This window comes from Canis lupus, chromosome 31 (genome assembly GCF_003254725.2).
Source record: "Canis lupus dingo isolate Sandy chromosome 31, ASM325472v2, whole genome shotgun sequence".
Classification (NCBI taxonomy): domain Eukaryota; kingdom Metazoa; phylum Chordata; class Mammalia; order Carnivora; family Canidae; genus Canis; species Canis lupus.
In genome coordinates this window covers 35,627,494-35,648,080 of record NC_064273.1, presented here as the reverse complement: position 1 = coordinate 35,648,080, position 20,587 = coordinate 35,627,494, and the positions used below count along the sequence as shown (strand labels likewise).

General features: G+C 51.7%; 1 protein-coding gene across 3 annotated transcripts in view; it reads right to left on the bottom strand.

The window, feature by feature from the left end:
- The window catches only part of FAM3B (FAM3 metabolism regulating signaling molecule B), a 53,544-nt gene that overhangs the window by 16,282 nt on the left and 16,675 nt on the right, over window positions 1–20,587 (bottom strand). For 2 of the 3 annotated variants that reach the window (XM_049104661.1, XM_035709377.2), the window contains exons 2-3: window positions 15,538–15,681; window positions 1,777–1,900 (exon numbers count right to left, since the gene is read on the bottom strand). In XM_049104661.1, the coding sequence (XP_048960618.1) occupies window positions 1,777–1,900; window positions 15,538–15,681 (268 nt within the window). The remainder of the gene's footprint in view (window positions 1–1,776; window positions 1,901–15,537; window positions 15,682–20,587) is intronic. The other variant, XM_035709376.2, reaches the window with a different exon arrangement.

Below are 20,587 nucleotides of genomic sequence, written 5' to 3'. Positions count from 1 at the left end.
TTAGTCTGTACTGGGTAAGCATGATGCTGTCGCTGTGACACGATGGTCAGGGGACTGTGCAACAGGCTCTGGGCACTGTGCAACAGTGGAAATCCCGGGCTCTGGGGTCTGACTCAGAACAAGCCCCTTCTGGCCACATGATTCTGATGAGCATCCCCATCCCACTGTCCCACCGGCTCTCAGGTCTCCCCCCATCCTTACTATGGGATCCTCAGTTTTCAGACTGAAAACTGGTCTCATCCACAGACCTCGTTGACCATCGCATTCAACGGGACACTCATCTCTGAAGCTCCACAGCCCCACCCAAAATTACCATATAGCATTCACCATGGACGTCCGGAAAATATGTTTCTCCAAGTGTAATGGTTCTTGGAGGGAAAGGGAGTGATCTGGCCACCCAGGTGACACGTGGTAGTGTCTAAAGACATGCGTGGTTGTCACGGCTGGACGGGGTGGCCCACGGCATCCAGCAAGGAGGCGCTCGGGATGCTGCAAAGCACACCTTGTACAGCACAGTCACTGGTCTGCAGGGTCAGCCGTGTTGAGGTAGAGAACCCTGAGCTGTGATATAAGCTCCTTGAGCACAAGAGCCACATTTATTACTGTTATTCGCCCCCCGAGCCACCTGGGGGTTCACCTGAAGGAATGTCTACCGATGAGCATCCTGGCGGAGTGAAGTAGGCCTTTAGTAAGCGATGGACCTGCACAAGGGGTATGGTTTCCATTCACCTCCCTATACGGAATGGGGATGTGCCGAGACCATGCCAGGAGGAGCCACCCTGAGCCCAGGGTGGCTCGTGTCTGGGTGTGCCTCGCACTCCTGGGGCGGGGGGGCAAGGCAAGCGCAGAGACATACGAACTAACGGTGGTGGAGAGGGACGGGCAGGCGAGGGCTGAGGGCTACCACGGTGACCCAGCTGACTACGTGGAAGAAAGGTGCACCCAGTTTGGAGAAAGGGGTACGTAACTGGGAAAGGCTTCCTCCCCAGTGCTGGGACCAGCCAGCGCTCTCTCTCCCGTGTAGTAATTGCTGTGCGGCCCACGCATCCTTAGGCCAGGTGGTACGGGCTGAACTGTAGTGTCTCAAAATCACAGGCTCATGTCCTAAACCCTAGATCCCCCAGAACGTGACCATATTTGGAGGCAGGGCCTTTAAAAACGAGCTCCTTAGGGTCAGCCCTAATCCCTAAGACTGGCATCCTTTACGGGGGAGAGTCAGGACGCAGACTCACAGAGGGGGGACCCCGTGGGGACGCGGCCCTGGACAGGCGTGCCCTCTCGCAGCCCTCAGAGGGGACCAGCCCCACCCACATCTTGACCTTGGCCTCCCTGCCTCCAGACCGCGGGAGAATAAGCGTCTGTTGTTTCAGCATCCGGTCTGCGGAGCTTTGGCAGGGCCGCCTGCGCAGCTGCAAACACTAGGCTGGGGGCAGTTCCAGGCGCCAGGATTGACTTAGGCTATCGTGGGTCACGCGGACACACAGACCCGGGAAGTGTGGGCTGCAGAGAGGAACAGCACCTGCTTTCATCCCTGCCCGGGAGGGTCACACAGTAAGACGGAAGCACAACTGTGTCTGCGGACTTTTGGTGTTTCCATCACTTGGAAGGGTTATGGCACACATGCAATAAAAAGCACAGGATACTTATCCCACCTGCCGTCAAACGGGGGTTCCACACGGGGACGCGCCCCACCACGGGAGGCAGCGCCTGGCCTCCCCCGGGGAAGGGAGGCAATCGGGTGGGGTGGCTGTTTTCTTCTTCCACACGGGTACTCACAGCTCGTCCTCAAAGCAGATTTTGGCATACTTGTCCCGGCCGCCCCCGCTGAGCAAGCGGTAGGCATAGGTGTTCAAGGGGCACGGGGTCCAGTGGTCGCATTTCTGCCTTTTAGGGGTTGGGGCTGCAACAAACAAGAACATAACAGTCAGCATCACGCTGGTATCTGTCCGACGAACCCCGCTGCCCGGCTGTGATCGGCAGCCGTCCCGTCCAGGGACTTCACACTGGAGAGTCCCGGATGCAGGGCGGAGAGGGTCACAACTTGTCATCAGCAGCGTCAGAAATTCCCCTGAAGACACAGTTGATTTCGCCTGCGTTTGTCTTAAAGTAACAACTATGCCAAAGGGACGGGGGTGCTGAGTGGGCGTAACAATTCCAGGAGGGGTGGGAGCCCCTGCCCAGGGCTGGTCAGCTCACTGACGTTCTTGGCACGCACCGTGGGTTTTGTATCGGAACTAAAGAAAGTTCCCTCGGATCTCAGAATGCTGGCGAACGAAGGAACAGCCACGTATGGGGCATCATTCCAGGCTGCGTTTATGCAACTTGAAACACACACACACGCACACACACACACCCGGGACGCCCACTCTGGCCACCATTGATCCCTTTCTTTTCACTTGAGCCTGAGGCATTGGGCTTTTCTGCTGGGGGTGCCATGAGGTCAGCAGGCCGGGGAGAGGTCTCCCCAGCACCCCCGCTTTACAGGGCTTTCCATCAGAGGAGGATGGGGGGGTCTGCCTGAGGACCCCAGCTGGCCCCAGACAGGCCCACGGTCCTCCCTCACATCCACCGGGTGCGACGTGGCCATCATCACCACGTGCACCCCCAGCTCACGTCACTGTCCACAGGACCCGCTATGCTGGGCTCAGGTCAGCTCTAAGTCCCAAGTCCCCAGGACAAGAGCTCAGGAGGTGCTCTCAGTCGTCCGGTTTGACCAGAGACAAGCTGTGCTTCTCTGATCCAGGACGCATGGCTGTGAGGGACAGCTGGTCGGGTGGCAAGGACACGCACACCAGCCCTGGCAGGCCCTGCTGGGGGGAATCGGGGTGTACATGTTCCCTTGGAGGCCCAGCGTGCTGCCTGGCCTCAGGGCCTGGAGCTCCCCGGGGACCACGCACCCCTTCACACCCTTCACCCCCGCCCCATCACCTGCCTGGCCGGGGCTCAGCTGCCCGATTTTCTTTCCTTTGTCTTGGCGCTCAGTGCTCTAATATCCTGTAACTTCCTTTCCCAATGTCACAGACGCTGTACCCTGCCCCGGCCCCGAGCCCCACACCACAGCCGAGAGGGACAGCGAGACTTTCTGAACACTTGTGCCCGCAGCTCTGGTCCACCTTGACCGATTTTTCTGCCTAGTAGTCTATTTTTGTGTTTGTTTGTTTGTTTTAAACAAGGAAAGCCCATGAGATTTCCCCTTTCCTTATTTAATTTCTGCAGAAGAAAATTAAACATAACGGGAAAGCAAACTAAAGGGGAAAAAAATCCCACGTATTGTCACTGTGAAGGATCTTTACTGTTTTACCTTTTGGCATATTTTCTTCCAGATTCTTCTGTGCATACAGAGGTTGGTAGGCACAGATTAAACATACTCAGGCCGTATGGTACTTACGTAAATGTTCAAGTAAGACATTCACTATGTTTTTTCTTAATCTCCAGACACCTAAACTTAAAGCCAAGGGCCCAGCCATCAACATGAAAAAGTGCTACAAATACAGCATCTTCTCAGTGTCTTGGATTTTAGCTTTTTTTTCTTTTTAATTTAATAATATCCATTATGTTAAATGTAGAGATAATTTACCTGAAAACATAGTGAGCATAATATCTGAAAATGTGACGTATTGTTGAAAAGCACGTGTCCTGTTTCCTGACTTACAGACATCCTGTAAGTAAGAGTGAATACTCTTTTTTTTTTAAAGATTGATTTATTTATCATGAAGATTGACTTATCATTTGAGAGAGCGACAGAGAGAGAGAGCACGTGAGCACAGACGGGGGAGGGGTAGAGGAAGAGGAAGAGAAGCGGATGCCCCGTTGAGCGGTGAGCACGACGCGGGGCTCGACCCCACGACCCTGGGATCATGAGCTGAGCTGAAATCAATTGTCGGTTGCGGCTGCGTAAGCGACTGGGCCCCCCGGGCGCCCCCAGAGGGAATACTCTTGAAGTGGGATCCACCTTCATCCTACCTGTTACCTGAATTGCCTGAGTGCAGGTGACGCTGTCCCCTTTACAAGCATACAGACTTCCTCACTTCTGTGGGGACCCTGCTGTTTGTCCCTGGCACAGATGGAATGAGAGTCACGGGGACCTGGAACCCACCCTCTGCTCTGGGAAAACATCGTTTCCAGGTCCTCTTGCCATCGCCACAGGCCGTAGGGCTGCACTGGCTGCATGACGCTCTCAACCGAAAGGACGTTAATCTGTATGGCGAGCGCTCGGCGGGCTGACAGGTGTGCCGTGCTGACTGGAGGAGGGGGCCGGTCTCCCACGTACCCCACGGATCTTACGAGACAAGGACGCGAAGGCACATCGTGCCTCCTGACCCCCACATGGTAGGGTGATTCAGAGACAGAGTGACAGCACATAGGTACAAAGGTGGCCAGGAAGTCTTGTCCATCCAGTACTGTGCTTGCTCCGCTGGTCCGGCCGCCTGGCTCCTGTCCCTGAGCCCCAGGTGCACGGGAGGGATCGCCAGCAGGAGAAAGAATAAGGAAGAACTCAGGTTGGGTGTTTTGGAAGAGGAAGAGGAAGAGGTGTTTTGCTTTGTTTGAAAGCCAGGAGGCAGGAGTCCACGTGGGGGTGGGACCTGGGTGAAGCAGGTCAGGAGGAAACCAAGGGACTGGGGCAGCACAGGCTGGGTCCCAACCTGAGTTCTTCCTTATTCTTCCTCCTGCTGGCGATCCCTCCCGTGCACCTGGGGCTCAGGGACAGGAGCCAGGCGGCCGGCCCAGCGGAGCAAGCACAGTACTGGATGGACAAGATTTGACTTGCCCGTCTCTGCCGCCCTCTTGGCCCTCTTGGCCCAGGATGTTCACCCCAAGGCCTGATGCTGGAGTTTCCCAGGGTGCCCATCCCTGGGGGTCCCTATGGATGATCTCCCATCACCCCTCATCCCGGCAGAAGGGATGGTCAGTGGCACAACCAGGCAACGGCCTTGCTGTCCACACAGCAGCCAGCTCCCCTGGGTGCTGCGGTGGGCTGGAAGCAGGACCCTGTGCCTTCCCAGGAGTGCCGAGGGCAGGTCTTCCGAACCTGTGGCCCTGCTGCTCAGAGGGCCCGGGGAAATGTGGGTGCCCTTCCTGTGGATAGGCACAGGTGCACTTTCTAGAAGGGAGGTGCTTGATTCTCATCAGATTCTCCAAGGAGAAGGTGGCTCTCGTGACCAGGGATGACACGGAGGCGGTATTTTCTTGAAGTGCCTGAGAACGGTTGGGGAGTCTGCGTGGCATCTCAAAAAGGCTTTTATTAACCTTCTACCCATTCCCTGGAGGCACAAAATGTTATTATGGGATCAAAGAAAGAAGATCGGGGCGCCTGGGTGGCTCAGTGGATGAGCGTCTGCCTTCGGCCCAGGGCGTGACCCCAGGGTCCTGAGATCGAGTCCCACATCGGGCTCCCTGCAAGAAGCCTGCTTCTCCCTCTGCCTGTGTCTCTGCCTCTGTGTGTCTTTCCTTCTTTAGGATGGGGCCGTGGGGGGGTAGACACATCTCACAAGACAGAGCTCTTTCCAAACCCCACCTCTTGCCCATCACATACCCCAGTAGATTCACTCCCTAATTCCACAGAATTCTTATTACACAGATATTTACTCAAAAAACATCTGTTAAGTACCAGATATTGTGTTGTCTCTAGGTCCTCCGCGGTTTTTTTGAAATTCTTTCCCCAAAGACCGAATGGGAAAGCCCACATGATGGTGCGGGAGCTGATGCCCAGGCAGGAGGAAGAGGCCTGCTCCTCAGGGTCCTACTTACCCATCTCCTGAGACACCTGCCTGTTGGTGTAAGTAAGACCCTGAGCCCCGATCGGCACTGTGGCTCCAACAGAGCAGGCCTCGTGCTGCGAATTTCGGTCTTAGAAACCATTTTCTTGCTGAGGGAAGTCTTGCCTTATTTCTTATCCTTGCATTCGCTAAAACAAATATAGGTTCTTAGGCGCCACCTCGAACCCATAGATTTTTTAATTTCCTGGAGCGGGGTCCAGGAATCTGTCTCTTTGAAATACTTCCTGATTTGGGAACCATGACAACGCTCACCCCTTTAGACGAGGAAGGTGACTCCAGAAATGTGATCCTGCCATTTTTGCCAGGCAAACAGGAAAGGTGCTCCCTGGGTGTGCGTCTGACCACATTTCAGCCATGTCAACTCGCCTCATTGTTCCCAATGAGATTAAAGTCCAGTCCACAGAAATAAAAGCCCAGAAGGCACCCAAAGAGTGCTGGTCTCCCTGATGAGGAGCGACAATGATCTCTTGGGTGCCCCGAGGGCTGTGAGGTGGCACAGACTGTCAGCGCTCCGCTCCATCAGGCTCGGTGGTACCAACGTGGAAGGATGCCAAACCCCACGGAGAGACGGGGCGGGCGCAGCATTGTCACCCTCATGGGCCCCTGTCGCCACATTCCCCGCCATTCCTGCTTCTGGGCCCTCACTGTGGGGGCACGGACACGGGAGCCAGGTGGGGAGCTCAGGCCCTACCAGCTACCATGGTTTTCCGGAGGACCTCGTACCGTGCAAGGCAGGGGCCAATCTGGAACTAGAAAGAGCCTCTGACATAGAGACGTGTGCCGTGTCCCTTCTGGGTCATTGTCGGAGGCCATGACAACTAGCTAGTGGCAGAATTAGAATTGAAAGTCGTTTTTCGATCCGGCATCCGCCCCCCCGCCCCCCCCCGGGGACCGGCAGAGGCCGGGAGGGCCCAGGACCGCAAGGACGCTCCTGCCCCGAGCTGAGCAGATCAGTGGCCCCGCCCCGGAGCCTCCAGTCCCTGCAGACAGAGAGCTCTGGAGTTACTGCAGGAGCTGACTCCAGGGCTGCAGAGCTGGCCCCGCCACTGTGGTTGTTCCTCCTGGGGCCTCACGGGGTAAACAACCCCCACTGAGCCCTGCACAGGCAGGGGACAGAGCAGCTCCCCCGAGTGCTAACACATGAAAATCAGCACAACAGGCCCCTCCCCCAGAAGACCAGCTAGACGGACAAGTTCCAGGGGAAGTCAAGGGAATTAAAGTATACAGAATCAGAAGATACTCCCCCGTGGTTCTTTCTTTTTTTCTTTTTGATTTCTGATTGCTTCCCCCACCCCCTTTTTTTCACCTTTCTTTCTTTTTCTTTCTCTTTTTCTTCTCTTTTTTCCTTTTTTTCTTCCTTTTTTCTTTTTTCTTTTTCTCTTTTCTTTCCTTCTCTCTCTTTTTCTTCTTTTCCCAATACAACTTGTTTTTGGCCACTCTGCACTGAGCAAAATGACTAGAAGGAAAACCTCACCTCAAAAGAAAGAATCAGAAATAGTCCTCTCTCCCACAGAGTTACAAAATCTGGACTACAATTCAATGTCAGAAAGCCAATTCAGAAGCACTATTATACAGCTACTGGTGGCTCTAGAAAAAAGCATAAAGGACTCAAGAGACTTCATGACTGCAGAATTTAGATCCAATCAGGCAGAAATTAAAAATCAATTGAATGAGATGCAATCCAAACTAGAAGTCCTAACGACGAGGGTTAACGAGGTGGAAGAACGGGTGAGTGACATAGAAGACAAGTTGATGGCAAAGAGGGAAACTGAGGAAAAAAGAGACAGACAATTAAAAGACCATGAAGACAGATTAAGGGAAATAAACAACAGCCTGAGGAAGAAAAACATACGTTTAATTGGGGTTCCCGAGGGCACCGAAAGGGCCAGAGGGCCAGAATATGTATTTGAACAAATCCTAGCTGAAAACTTTCCTAATCTGGGAAGGGAAACAGGCATTCAGATCCAGGAAATAGAGAGATCCCCTCCCCCCCAAAATCAATAAAAACCGTCCAACACCTCGACATTTAATAGTGAAGCTTGCAAATTCCAAAGATAAAGAGAAGATCCTTAAAGAAGCAAGAGACAAGAAATCCCTGACCTTTATGGGGAGGAGCATTAGGGTAACGGCAGACCTCTCCACAGCGACCAGGCAGGCCAGAAAGGGCTGGCAGGATATATTCAGGGTCCTCCATGAGAAGAACATGCAACCAAGAATACTTTATCCAGCAAGGCTCTCATTCAAAATGGAAGGAGAGATAAAGAGCTTCCAAGACAGGCAGGAACTGAAAGAATATGTGACCTCCAAACCAGCTCTGCAAGAAATTGTAAGGGGGACTCTTAAAATTCCACTTTAAGAAGAAGTTCAGTGCAACAATCCACAAAAACAAGGACTGAATAGATATCATGATGACACTAAACTCATATCTATCGATAGTAACTCTGAACGTGAACGGGCTTAATGACCCCATCAAAAGGCGCAGGGTTTCAGACTGGATAAAAAAGCAGGACCCATCTATTTGCTGTCTACAAGAGACTCATTTTAGACAGAAGGACACCTACAGCCTGAAAATAAAAGGTTGGAGAACCATTTACCATTCAAATGGTCCTCAAAAGAAAGCAGGGGTAGCCATCCTTATATCAGATAAACTAAAATTTACCTCGAAGACTGCAGTGAGAGATGAAGAGGGACACTATATCATACTTAAAGGATCTATCCAACAAGAGGACTTAACAATCCTCAATATATATGCCCCGAATGTGGGAGCTGCCAAATATTTAAACCAATTAATAACCAAAGTGAAGAAATACTTAGATAATAATACACTTATACTTGGTGACTTCAATCTAGCTCTTTCTATACTCGATAGGTCTTCTAAGCACAACATCTCCAAAGAAACGAGAGCTTTATATGATACACTGGACCAGATGGATTTCACAGATATCTACAGAACTTTACATCCAAACTCAACTGAATACAATTCTTCTCAAGTGCACATGGAACTTTCTCCAGAATAGACCACATACTGGGAGACAAATCGGGTCTGAACCGATACCAAAAGATTGGGATCGTCTCCTGTATATTCTCAGACCATAATGCTTTGAAATTAGAACTAAATCACAAGAAGAAGTTTGGAAGGACCTCAAACACGTGGAGGTTAAGGACCATCCTGCTAAAAGATGAAAGGGTCAACCAGGAAATTAAGGAAGAATTAAAAAGATTCATGGAAACTAATGAGAATGAAGATACAACCGTTCAAAATCTTTGGGATGCAGCAAAAGCAGTCCTAAGGGGGAAATACATCACAATACAAGCATCCATTCAAAAACTGGAAAGAACTCAAATACAAAAGCTAACCTTACACATAAAGGAGCTAGAGAAAAAACAGCAGATGGACCCTACACCCAGCAGAGGAGAGTTAATTAAGATTCGAGCAGAACTCAACGAAATCGAGACCAGAAGAACTGTGGAACAGATCAACAGAACCAGGAGTTGGTTCTTTGAAAGAATTAACAAGATAGATAAACCATTAGCCAGCCTTATTAAAAAGAAGAGAGAGAAGACTCAAATTAATAAAATGAATGAGAAAGGAGAGATCACTACCAAAACCAAGGAAATACAAACGATTTTAAAAACATATTATGAACAGCTATATGCCAATAAATTAGGCAATCTAGAAGAAATGGATGCATTCCTGGAAAGCCAGAAACTACCAAAACTGGAACAGGAAGAAATATAAAACCTGAACAGGCCAATAACCAGGGAGGAAATTGAAGCAGTCATCAAAAACCTCCCAAGACACAATAGTCCAGGGCCAGATGGCTTCCCTGGGGAATTTTATCAAACGTTTAAAGAAGAAATCATACCTATTCTCCTAAAGCTGTTTGGAAAGATAGAAAGAGATGGAGTACTTCCAAACTTGTTCTATGAGGCCAGCATCACCTTAATTCCAAAACCAAACAAAGACCCCACCAAAAAGGAGAATTACAGACCAATATCCCTGATGAACATGGATGCAAAAACTCTCAACAAGATACTAGCCAATAGGATCCAACAGTACATTAAGAAAATTATTCACCATGACCAAGTAGGATTTATCCCCGGGACACAAGGTTGGTTCAACACCCGTAGAACAATCAATGTGATTCATCATATCAGCAAGAGAAAGACCAAGAACCATATGATCCTCTCATTAGATGCAGAGAAAGCATTTGACAAAATACAGCATCCATTCCTGATCAAAACTCTTCAGAGTGTAGGGATAGAGGGAACATTCCTCGACATCTTAAAAGCCATCTATGAAAAGCCCACAGCAAATATCATTCTCAATGGGGAAGCACTGGGAGCCTTTCCCCAAAGATCTGGAACAAGACAGGGATGTCCACTCTCACCACTGCTATTCAACATAGTACTAGAAGTCCTAGCCTCAGCAATCAGACAACAACAAGACATTAAAGGCATTCAAATTGGCAAAGAATAAGTCAAACTCTTCCTCTTCGTCGATGACATGATACTCTACATAGAAAACCCAAAAGCCTCTACCCCAAGATTGCTAGAACTCATACAGCAATTTGGTAGCGTGGCAGGATACAAAATCAATGCCCAGAAATCAGTGGCATTTCTATACACTAACAATGAGACTGAAGAAAGAGAAATTAAGGAGTCAATCCCATTTACAATTGCACCCAAAAGCATAAGATACCTAGGAATAAACCTAACCAAGAGGTAAAGGATCTATACCCTAAACACTATAGAACACTTCTGAAAGAAATTGAGGAAGACACAAAGAGATGGAAAAATATTCTATGCTCGTGGATTGGCAGAATTAATATTGTGGAAATGTCAATGTTACCCAGGCAATGTACACGTTTAATGCAATCCCTATCAAAATACCATGGACTTTCTTCAGAGAGTTGGAACAAATTATTTTAAGATTTGTGTGGAATCAGAAAAGACTCCGAATAACCAGGGGAATTTTAAAAAAGAAAACCAGGGATCCCTGGGTGGCGCAGCGGTTTGGCGCCTGCCTTTGGCCCAGGGCGCAATCCTGGAGACCCGGGATCGAATTCCACATCGGGCTCCCGGTGCATGGAGCCTGCTTCTCCCTCTGCCTGTGTCTCTGCCTCTCTCTCTCTCTCTCTCTCTCTCTCTCTGTGACTATCATAAATAAAAAAGAAAACCATATCTGGGGGCATCACAATGCCAGATTTCGGGTTGTACTACAAGGTTGTGGTCATCAAGACAGTGTGGTACTGGCACAAAAACAGACACATAGATCAATGGAACAGAATAGAGAACCCAGAAGTGGACCCTCAACTTTATGGTCAACTAATATTCGATAAAGGAGGAAAGACCATCCACTGGAAGAAAGACAGTCTCTTCAATAAATGGTGCTGGGAACATTGGACATCCACATGCAGAAGAATGAAACTGGACCACTCTCTTGCACCAGACACAAAGATCAACTCAAAATGGATGAAAGATCTAAATGTGAGACAAGATTCCATCAAAATCCTAGAGGAGAACACAGGCAACACCCTTTTTGAACTCGGCCACAGTAACTTCTTGCAAGATACATCCACGAAGGCAAAAGAAACAAAAGCAAAAATGAACTATTGGGACATCATCAAGATAAGAAGCTTTTGCACAGCAAAGGATACAGTCAACAAAACTCAAAGACAACCTACAGAATGGGAGAAGATATTTGCAAATGACGTATTAGATAAAGGGCTAGTTTCCAAAATCTATAAAGAACTTATTATAAACTCAACACCAAAGAAACAAACAACCCAATCATGAAATGGGCAAAAGACACGAACAGAAATCTCACGGAGGAAGACATAGACATGGCCAACATGCACATGAGAAAATGCTCTGCATCACTTGCCATCAGGGAAATACAAATCAGAACCACAATGAGATCCCACCTCACACCAGTGAGAATGGGGAAAATGAACAAGGCAGGAAACCACAGATGTTGGAGAGGATGTGGAGAAAGGGGAACCCTCTTCCACTGTTGGTGGGAATGTGAACTGGTGCAGCCACTCTGGAAAACTGTGTGGAGGTTCCTCAAAGAGTTAAACATAGACCTGCCCTACGACCCAGCAATTGCCCTGCTGGGGATTTACCCCAAAGATACAGATGCAGTGAAACGCCGGGACACCTGCACCCCGATGTTTCTAGCAGCAGTGTCCACAATACCCAAACTGTGGAAGGAGCCTCGGTGTCCATCGAAAGATGAATGGATAAAGAAGATGTGGTTTATGTATACAATGGAATATTCCTCAGCCATTAGAAGTGACAAATACCCACCATTTGCTTCAACGTGGATGGAACTGGAGGGTATTATGCTGAGTGAAGTAAGCCAGTCGGAGAAGGACAAACATTATATGTTCTCATTCATTTGGGGAATATAAATAATAGTGAAAGGGAATATAAGGGAAGGGAGAGGAAATGTGTGGGAAATATCAGAAAGGGAGACAGAACATGAAGACTCCTGACTCTGGGAAACGAACTAGGGGTGATGGAAGGGGAGGAGGGCAGGGGATGGAGGGGAATGGGTGACGGGCACTGAGGGGGGCACTTGACAGGATGAGCACTGGGTGTTATTCTGTCTATTGGTAAATTGAACACCAATAAAAAATTAATTTATTAAAAAAAAAAGAAAAAAAAAAGAAAGTCGTTTTTCCAGCTTTTTTGCCGCAACAGCAGCCACTTAGTGGTCGTTAGCTCCTTCGGTCTTGGCTGAGAGTCTAGGAAGGCAGATCGGGTTGGCTTGGCTCCATCGCACGAGAGCTTCTAAGAGAATGACTCGATGACTGCACAGCTGAGGCCCACGGGAGAACATTTCAACAGGATTCTCCTTCTACATACTCTCCCCTGAAACCGACCTTCGAGGTCTAGGGTCGCGAGCTGCGGGTGGGGGGCATAGGTGCCTTCCAACCAGACTCACCCCTCCACGGGTGCACACTTCCCATCTCACAGACACGCACTGCGGAAGTACTTGTTGAACACCCCACGCGTCCTCAGCTCCACAGGCCAGCAGTGGTATGAACCCAGGAGGGCACGGACCCGCGGGTAAGAATTACCTTGGGAAAGCCCAAAGCCAGCATCACAGGGCCTCTGCAGCCGCACAGGGGGTTGAGTCACTTTAAGAGAATAGTTTATGAAGCTGAAAAGCAACCCAAGGATTAAGGTGAAAGTCCAAGGGGTAGGGGGGCGGGTGTCAGGGCCAAGCACAGGTGGGCTCAGTCCAGGCGGCCTCGGCCACAGGAGGGGTGGAGGGAGTGCTCCGTGCTGGCCTCTGGCTCCTCGGCCCCTTTCTTTTGTGCCCAACACTAATCTCACATGTCAACATGCTCCTTCCCTTGCTTCAGATCAGACCAGACGCCAGGGGTCACTGAGGACATTTAGGACAAACACTCCCAGGGAGGCGTCAGGGTCACGCTGCTGAGCCAACAACAGTATGACCTATGCTCCTTCTCGAGCCCTGTCCAAAGCCAGGTGTACCCTGTGCTCCACGGACAGAGGAATGCAGGTGTCTATGGGGGTTCAGGCACCCGCTAAGGGCTGTGCAGGCAGTGTCTGGCCAAAGAGGCCTTGTGCTTGCATGGGGGCCACTCTCTGGGACGCTGACAACAGCATGAAATGAGCCCTCCGCAGAGCCCACAGAGCGCCAAGGGCGACGCAGCCCCCTTTACTCTTATCGACATAAGCGCAGGACCACCAATCACTCACTAGGCTCAACCCCCAAACTCCGAGCCCACCAGACGCCCAGGAAACCCTGGCTCCCTCCAAAGTGGGGCCAGGACACAGCCCTCATGCCAGCTGCAGCCACCCCTCCACCCTGCTCCTGCCACCTTTGGGTTTCTGGTAACCATACAGCGCTCCAGTCCCAGGGGAAGGTGACCAGGCCTCCCTGGCCCACCCTGGGGGGAACGAATGAGCCCCTTCTCAGACGACAGAGGCAGCTCCTAGGAGTCCTGGGCAGACTGTGCATTTCATGGGACAACAGAGAAAGCGAGAAAGCCTTGTCCCCCATACCCGTCCCATGCATGGCTCCGCCTTGTTGCTGGGCCTCCTCCCCGTCCACCCAACTCCCCAAAGGCAAGCATATTCACCATGGAAACCATGAAAAATATAAACACCAACAGGCCCCTGAGTGGAACAGCAAGTTCAGCGTCGGACTCTTGGTTTCCACCCAGGTCATGGTCGCTGGGTCATGAGATTGAGCCCTTCTTCGGGCTTCCTGCGCAGCAGAGTCTGCTTGAGATTCTCTCTGCCTCTGCCCAGCCCCCCTCATGTGAGCTCTCTCTAAATAAACAGTTAATTTTAAAAATCCAGGCAGTCATAGTCGATTCCTGGAAACTTATTGGGGTTTGGGGTGGCGGGGGTCCTAAAAGGTAATTAACCTGAAAAGAAATTGCTTCTACAAAATTTTTAAAAAATATTTTATGTTATTATTATTTTCTTTTAAGATTTTTCTCTTTAGGTGATCTCTACACCCAACGTGGGGCTCAGGCTCACAACCACAAGATCAAGAGTCACACACTCCACCGACTGCGCCAGCCGGGTATCCCCAGCTTTTATAAATTTTTTAGGTCATCACTCAGTTCTTTATATTTGTGCAAGTTATTTTTCTTTTTTTTTTAATTTTTATTTATTTATGATAGTCACACAGAGAGAGAGAGGCAGAGACACAGGCAGAGGGAGAAGCAGGCTCCATGCACCGGGAGCCCGACGTGGGATTCCATCCCGGATCTCCAGGATCGCGCCCTGGGCCAAAGGCAGGTGCTAAACCGCTGCGCCACCCAGGGATCCCTGTGCAAGTTATTTTTCTATAATTTATTTCTGTATTAAAAATTTGCCAGCATACGTATTCACAATGAGATTTCATAAGAGGGTACACATTACTACTTGAGTGTCCTGCCTGCTTTTGCAAAGGAGATTCTAATGGAGATTTTGAGATTTCATTTTATTTCCAATTTCAGTTGCATTATTCTGAATGTCTATTTTTATTTAGTAATCGAAATTTTTCCTTTTTTTTTTTTAAAGATTTTATTTATTTATTCATGAGAGACACAGAGAGACAGAGAGAGGCAGAGACCCGGGCAGAGGGAGAAGCAGGCTCCACGTGGGGAGCCCGACATGGGACTCAATCCTGGGTCCCCAGGATCATGCCCGGGGCTGAAGGTGGCGCTAAACCGCTGAGCCACCAGGGCTGCCCTAAATTTGTTTTCCTAACATCATAATTTGCCTTGGGGTCTCACAGGGGGATGAGCAGGGGTATTTACCTTGGAAGGGTGTGGGAACGGAAGGGGCAGGTATTACCTCCCCTCTCTTCTCCTCCTCCTTCCCTTCTTCTCCTCCTCTCCTTCCCCACCCTCCTCCCCTCCTCCTTCCTCCTCCCCTCCCCTTCCCCACCCTCCTCCTCTCCCCCTTTCTCCACCCCCTCCTTCCCCCTCCCCTTTCTCCTCCCCTTCCCTCTCCCCCTCCCCTCCTCCCCTCCCCTCCCCGTTTGTCCTTCCCCTCCTTCCCCACCTGTCCTTCCCCTCCCCTCCTCCTCCTCCCCTTCCCCTTTCTCCTCCCCTCCCAGCTCCTCCTCACTGCCCTGATCATCACCAGCACCAGCACCAGCACCACAAGGCCAGCTGGGGCAGAGCTGAGGCCAGGACCCCCTCCTCGCACCGCAGCTGAGCCGCAGAACTGTTAGTTGGCACCCCCCCACCCCTCCCACCCCACCCCTGGGACTGGTACTCACCCTTGAGGAGGGGCTTCTCAGCGATGTTCCGGAAGCCGTAAACAGCTCTGGTCAGGGACACCTCTGGAATGAGCTCTGCCAGCAGGTACCCGGAATACCAGGCGCTTATGGAGGCAAAGAAGAAGAACGCGGCCTTCAAAGTACCTGGGGACAGACACGGGGCAACTGTGGAGGCCCAGGGCACGGGGGCCACCCGGACCCCACTTCCTGCGTCAGCGCCTGCAGGGCACTGTGGGGACCAGGTCCTCCCTGGGAAGTGGCAGGTGGGTAGGGGCCTGGGGGGCAAGGGGGGCAACGAGGCCCTGAGACTTGGCTGGCGGTGCTGAGACTCTTGAGGTCACGGCAGCAGATAATAGAAACGAGGTGTGAATGTTTTCTGCACCAAGTTTTTATTCGTGCCGCTGGTCTGGGTTTCAGAGCTTCCTCCAGTGCTAACACCAGTGACTCATTAGTGGCCTCGTGACCCAACAAGCCTGACGAGGGCCTAAAAAGACAAAAGTGGCTCATTCCTTTGTGAGACAATCAGATTGGAGGAGCCTTTTGGAGGCAGACCGACAATTCCAGAGGGCAGGGATTGTTTTGTGTATGCTGAGAACAGCACCTGGCGTCCTGTGAATATGCAAAGGGTCCCTGTAACATTGGGAAAAGCACCAAACCTGTCATTATCATCACAGACAAGCATACAGGGAAACCTAAGTTTTGCAGCAGAAGATCCCCGGAGGTAATCTTTCTGGTTGATTGGCTCTGGTATGTTCCTCCCAATTCTTTTTTTTTTTTTTTTAAAGATTTTATTTATTTATTTGACAGAGAGAGAGACAGGAAGCATAAGCAGGGGGAGCGGCAGAGAGAGAGGAAGAGCCTGACGTGGGGCTCAATTCCAGGACTCTGGGATCATGACCTAAGCCGAAGGCAGACACTTCGCCGAGTGAGTCGCCAGGTGCCTTTCTTCTTCCCAATATTTAAGGAAAAGACATTACCCACTCCTAGGTCACAGGAGGCCTAGCAAAGGACGAGGGTAGGAAAGAGAAGGGAGGGCTGGGGAGGGACCTCCCACCTGACTCCACAACCACCTGTACCTGCGGCTGCCTCACTTCTGAACATGCTCAGGCCAAGTGCCTGGAAATAGCCATCCCCTCCCACGGCCCCCGGGGCTCACCTTGCACCCCCTGGCTCAGGGCCGCTGTGCTGGTCAAGGCCTCCAAAGTCCTCAGTCCCCGGATGACAGGCACCCCCGTGTGTGTCCCCCCTGGATGACTGACACCCACGCTCCTGACGGCGCTCCCACTTTGTGGCACCTCCCGGCCTTCTCTGCTGGCATTCCCTCCCAGGGCACAGCCTGGGCCTCTCCTCTGGACCCCAGGATTAGCCCATCCAGACAATCCTCTGAGCTCCCGACAGGGCTGCCCAACTGCCAACCTGCCGTCTGCGCCCTGGGAGGTTGGGGCCTCACACTTCGCACGTCCCAGAGGAAAACCCTTCATTCTCCCCTCCCCCCTGCCCCGCCAGATCTGCCCCTGGCCCACATCTGGACCATCTCAGTGGATGGACGGGGTCAGGTGCCAGACACCTGGAAACCTTCCTTCATTTCACACTTGCCCTCCCGGCGCTGATGGGATCCGCCGGCCAGTCTCGTCGGGGTCACCTCCACCATAAATCTCACCTCCACAGGCTTTTCTTCATCTCTACTGCCCCCCCTTCCCAGGCCACCACCATCACTACTTCCCTCTTGACGGGGGTGGGGTGGGGTGGGGGTGGGGTGGGGGGAGGGGAGTTCTACACAGTGTGTGGACTCGCCATAGGGGATGTGATAAAGGTCGTATCTGGACTTTGTCCCATCTCCTGGCACAGACCGCCTACAGCCCTTGGTATCTCCTGGTAGGACTATCTGCTGTTATTCTCCAGAGGCCCCTTTCGGCCACACCTGAGCTGACGCTCACAGGACAGACGTCAAGGAGTGTCCCCAGGTGGCTTTAAGGGAGAGGATTGGAGGGCTTGAGGGCTCCGCCCAGCCTCTGATCTCCAGGAAGGAGACGACGGGGAGCCTGAGGTGGCTATGCAATCACCGAAGAACCCTGGACTCCCGAAGCCCGATGCTGGGCCCCCTCCTGATAGCAAATGCACGTGTGTGTGTGTGTGTGTGTGTGTGTGTGTGTGTGTGGACATTGATACACCATGACCCCAGGAGCAGAGGCCCAGAACTCCGAGGCTGGGGACCTCCCAGTCTTCCATCCAGAGGCCTCCGCGTATGACTGGCGCTCCGGATCCGTGGACCGTCCACAGGGGATGTTCCCTTGGATGGCACGTTTCAGTTTCATGGGACGAGCTGGTCTTTTCCAAGCGTGCACGCCAACGTCCGTTAGGTTCCTCCATTATTCCAAACCGTGCGGCCCCTGAGCCTGTTAGAAGGTTACGCAGGGGTGGCTTCTGTAAGGACAGGGTGGCCGCTGCAGTTTGCGGGGCTGAAGGGACACCTCAACGCTGGGGAAACGAGCCACAGGAAACAAACGGGAGCCACGGGCTTGGCTGACTCCGTCCCCGCAACTCCTGTTGGCTCTGCTCTGGTCACACTGATCCGTGAGCCTCGGCCCTGTCCTGCCAGGGACCTTGGTGTGAGTCTGTCCCTCTGCCTGCAGGGCGTGCTCCTCCGTGACCTCCGGCCTTCCCTCTGTCCCTCCAGGGTTCCCCCGACCTCGGCGCGGCCTGCACACAGCCCCTCATCAGCCCTTCCCGTGCCTTGCTGGCACTGCACACCGAGGGTCTTCCCCCTCCGGGGCTGTGCCCACACACCAAGACAGTGCATGGGTCACAGAAGTTCCAGAAAATTCTTTCAGAGGCACACCGAGCAAGCACTGCGGTGTGCCTGCTGGAAACGGAGTCAGTATCGATAGTGTCTGGTTCAAGGGCAACAATAGGCCTTTGTGTCCTGTGTGTGTCAGATCGCACTTTTAACCAAGTGTCATATTCAAGGAAGACAATGGGCAAACCAGAGACGCATTTGCAGGATCTTCTGGTCGCCACGTCTCGGGTGAGGTCTCTGAGCAGAGGTGCTGTTTAGCTCGGAGGACACTGAAACAGAACATGATGCTACCTTCCAAATGTGTAGAGACAGCTACACGGAAGGGAGACGTGACTCTGTCCCCAGCTGAACAAGGACACACGAATAGAAGTGACAGGGAGGGTCATGATGAATGCGCCCTCACGGGCACAGCTATAAACCACAGCTGGCCTGCCTTGCAAGCAATAAGCTCCCAATCCCGCACGCTTCCCGGGAAAGCGGAAAGCATTGGTGCTTTAGGTGAGGGGTGAGCAGGTGACGTTAGGCCTGGGGAGAGCTGGTTTCTGCCATTGGCCCAGAAAAGCCAAGACCTAAAACTAGAGCCACCTTGAGGCGGAAGGAGAGACCAGGCGGCATGGACTGGGACCAGTCCACCAGGAGAGTTTGGTGGCCCATGCCAGTGGCCAGCTAGACCGGCAGCCAGTGCACAGGCCTTACGGTCGCAGAAGTAGCCCAGGTGCCAGGGGAACTTACGCTGGAGGAGACAGCAGTCCTAAGACCAACTTGCACTAAGCCAGGCTACAGGTAGGGGGATCCTGGGGCACCATCTACCCCTCCAGCCCTGGGGACCCTGAAGAAGGCAACTCCAAACCCCTCAAGAACACATTTTCTTTGGTGGGATCTCTTTCAGCATGAAGCAGGGTGAGGAAGCCGTCACCAGCGGCCTCGCCAACATGAACCCAAATCCCCTTGCCCTGGACCTCCTGCACCTCTTATCCTGGGTGGGGGGCGGCAGGGGTACGAGAGGGCTGAGGGTGGATGAGCCCTGCTCGTCCTCCGAGACTCGGCTGCTTTGGCCTCAGTACGCACTGCTGTCACTGTCCTGCTGCTGGCTGAGGCTTCACGGCAGAGAGGCTGGGAAACGTCACGCCTGAACGCCACAGTAGGTTTGGAAGGTAGCCTGCCTGGGAAGTTTCACACACCAACACCCTACTTTGGAGGGGTTAGGATGACCGCTACCAGGCAGCTGAGCAGAGGTGCTGTTTAGCTCGGTGGCGGTGGCTTAACTTACTCCACCCATTCGGTCAGAATGTCCCTCCTGTGGACTTTCTACCTGGGACAGACCCAGGGCCTGACTGACCCAGGAAAATGCTGCTTCTAAGAATGTTGCCGAATCCTGAGCTCATAAAATTCAAAGGAACGTGGTTCCGAGTTTCTGCAGGTGACTCTCCCCTAACCACACACGTCCATATGAACACAAATCTGGGGTTAGGTCAAAGCTTTATGTGAAAGGACCACATGGCCCATGAATGACTCACAAGGGCTATGTGAGAAAGAGGTGTGGGTAGGAAGTAACCAGCAAAACGTTTTCAAGAATATAAAATATAAAATAGAGGGACGCCTGGGTGGCTCAGCGGTTGGGCATCTGCCTTTGGCCCAGATCCTGGAGTCTCAGGATCGAGTCCCACATCGGGCCCCCTGCATGGAGCCTGCTTCTCTCTCTCCCTGTGTCTCTGCCTCTCTCTCTCTGTGTCTCTCATGAATAAATAAAATTGTATATAAAAAAAGAATATAAAATAGAGGGGTGCCAGGGTGGCCCCATTGGTTAAGCATCTGCCTTTGGCATGGGCCATGATCTCGGGGTCCCTGCTCAGCGAGGAGCCTGCCTCTCCTGCTCCCGCTGCTTGTGTTTCTCTGTCAAATAAACAAATAAAATCTTAAAAAAAAAAAAAAAAAAGAATGTAATATGGAAATACTGAGGGGCACCTGGATGGCTCAGTGGTTGAGCATCTGCTTTAGGCTCAGGGCATGATCCCAGGTCTGGGGATTGAGTCCCACATTGGGCTCCCCTGCAGGGAGCCTGCTTCTCCCTCTGCCTGTGTCTCTACCTCTCTCTGTGTATCTTTCTTGAATAATTCTTTTTTTGTTTTAAAAGGAAGAATGAAAAAAAATCTTCCAAAATAGCTATGAAAGTCAGTGCCCCAAGAGAGATGTTTTCTCCCCCGCCAAAAAGACCTATTTCCACCCGTTTATCCTACAATCCACACGAGTTAC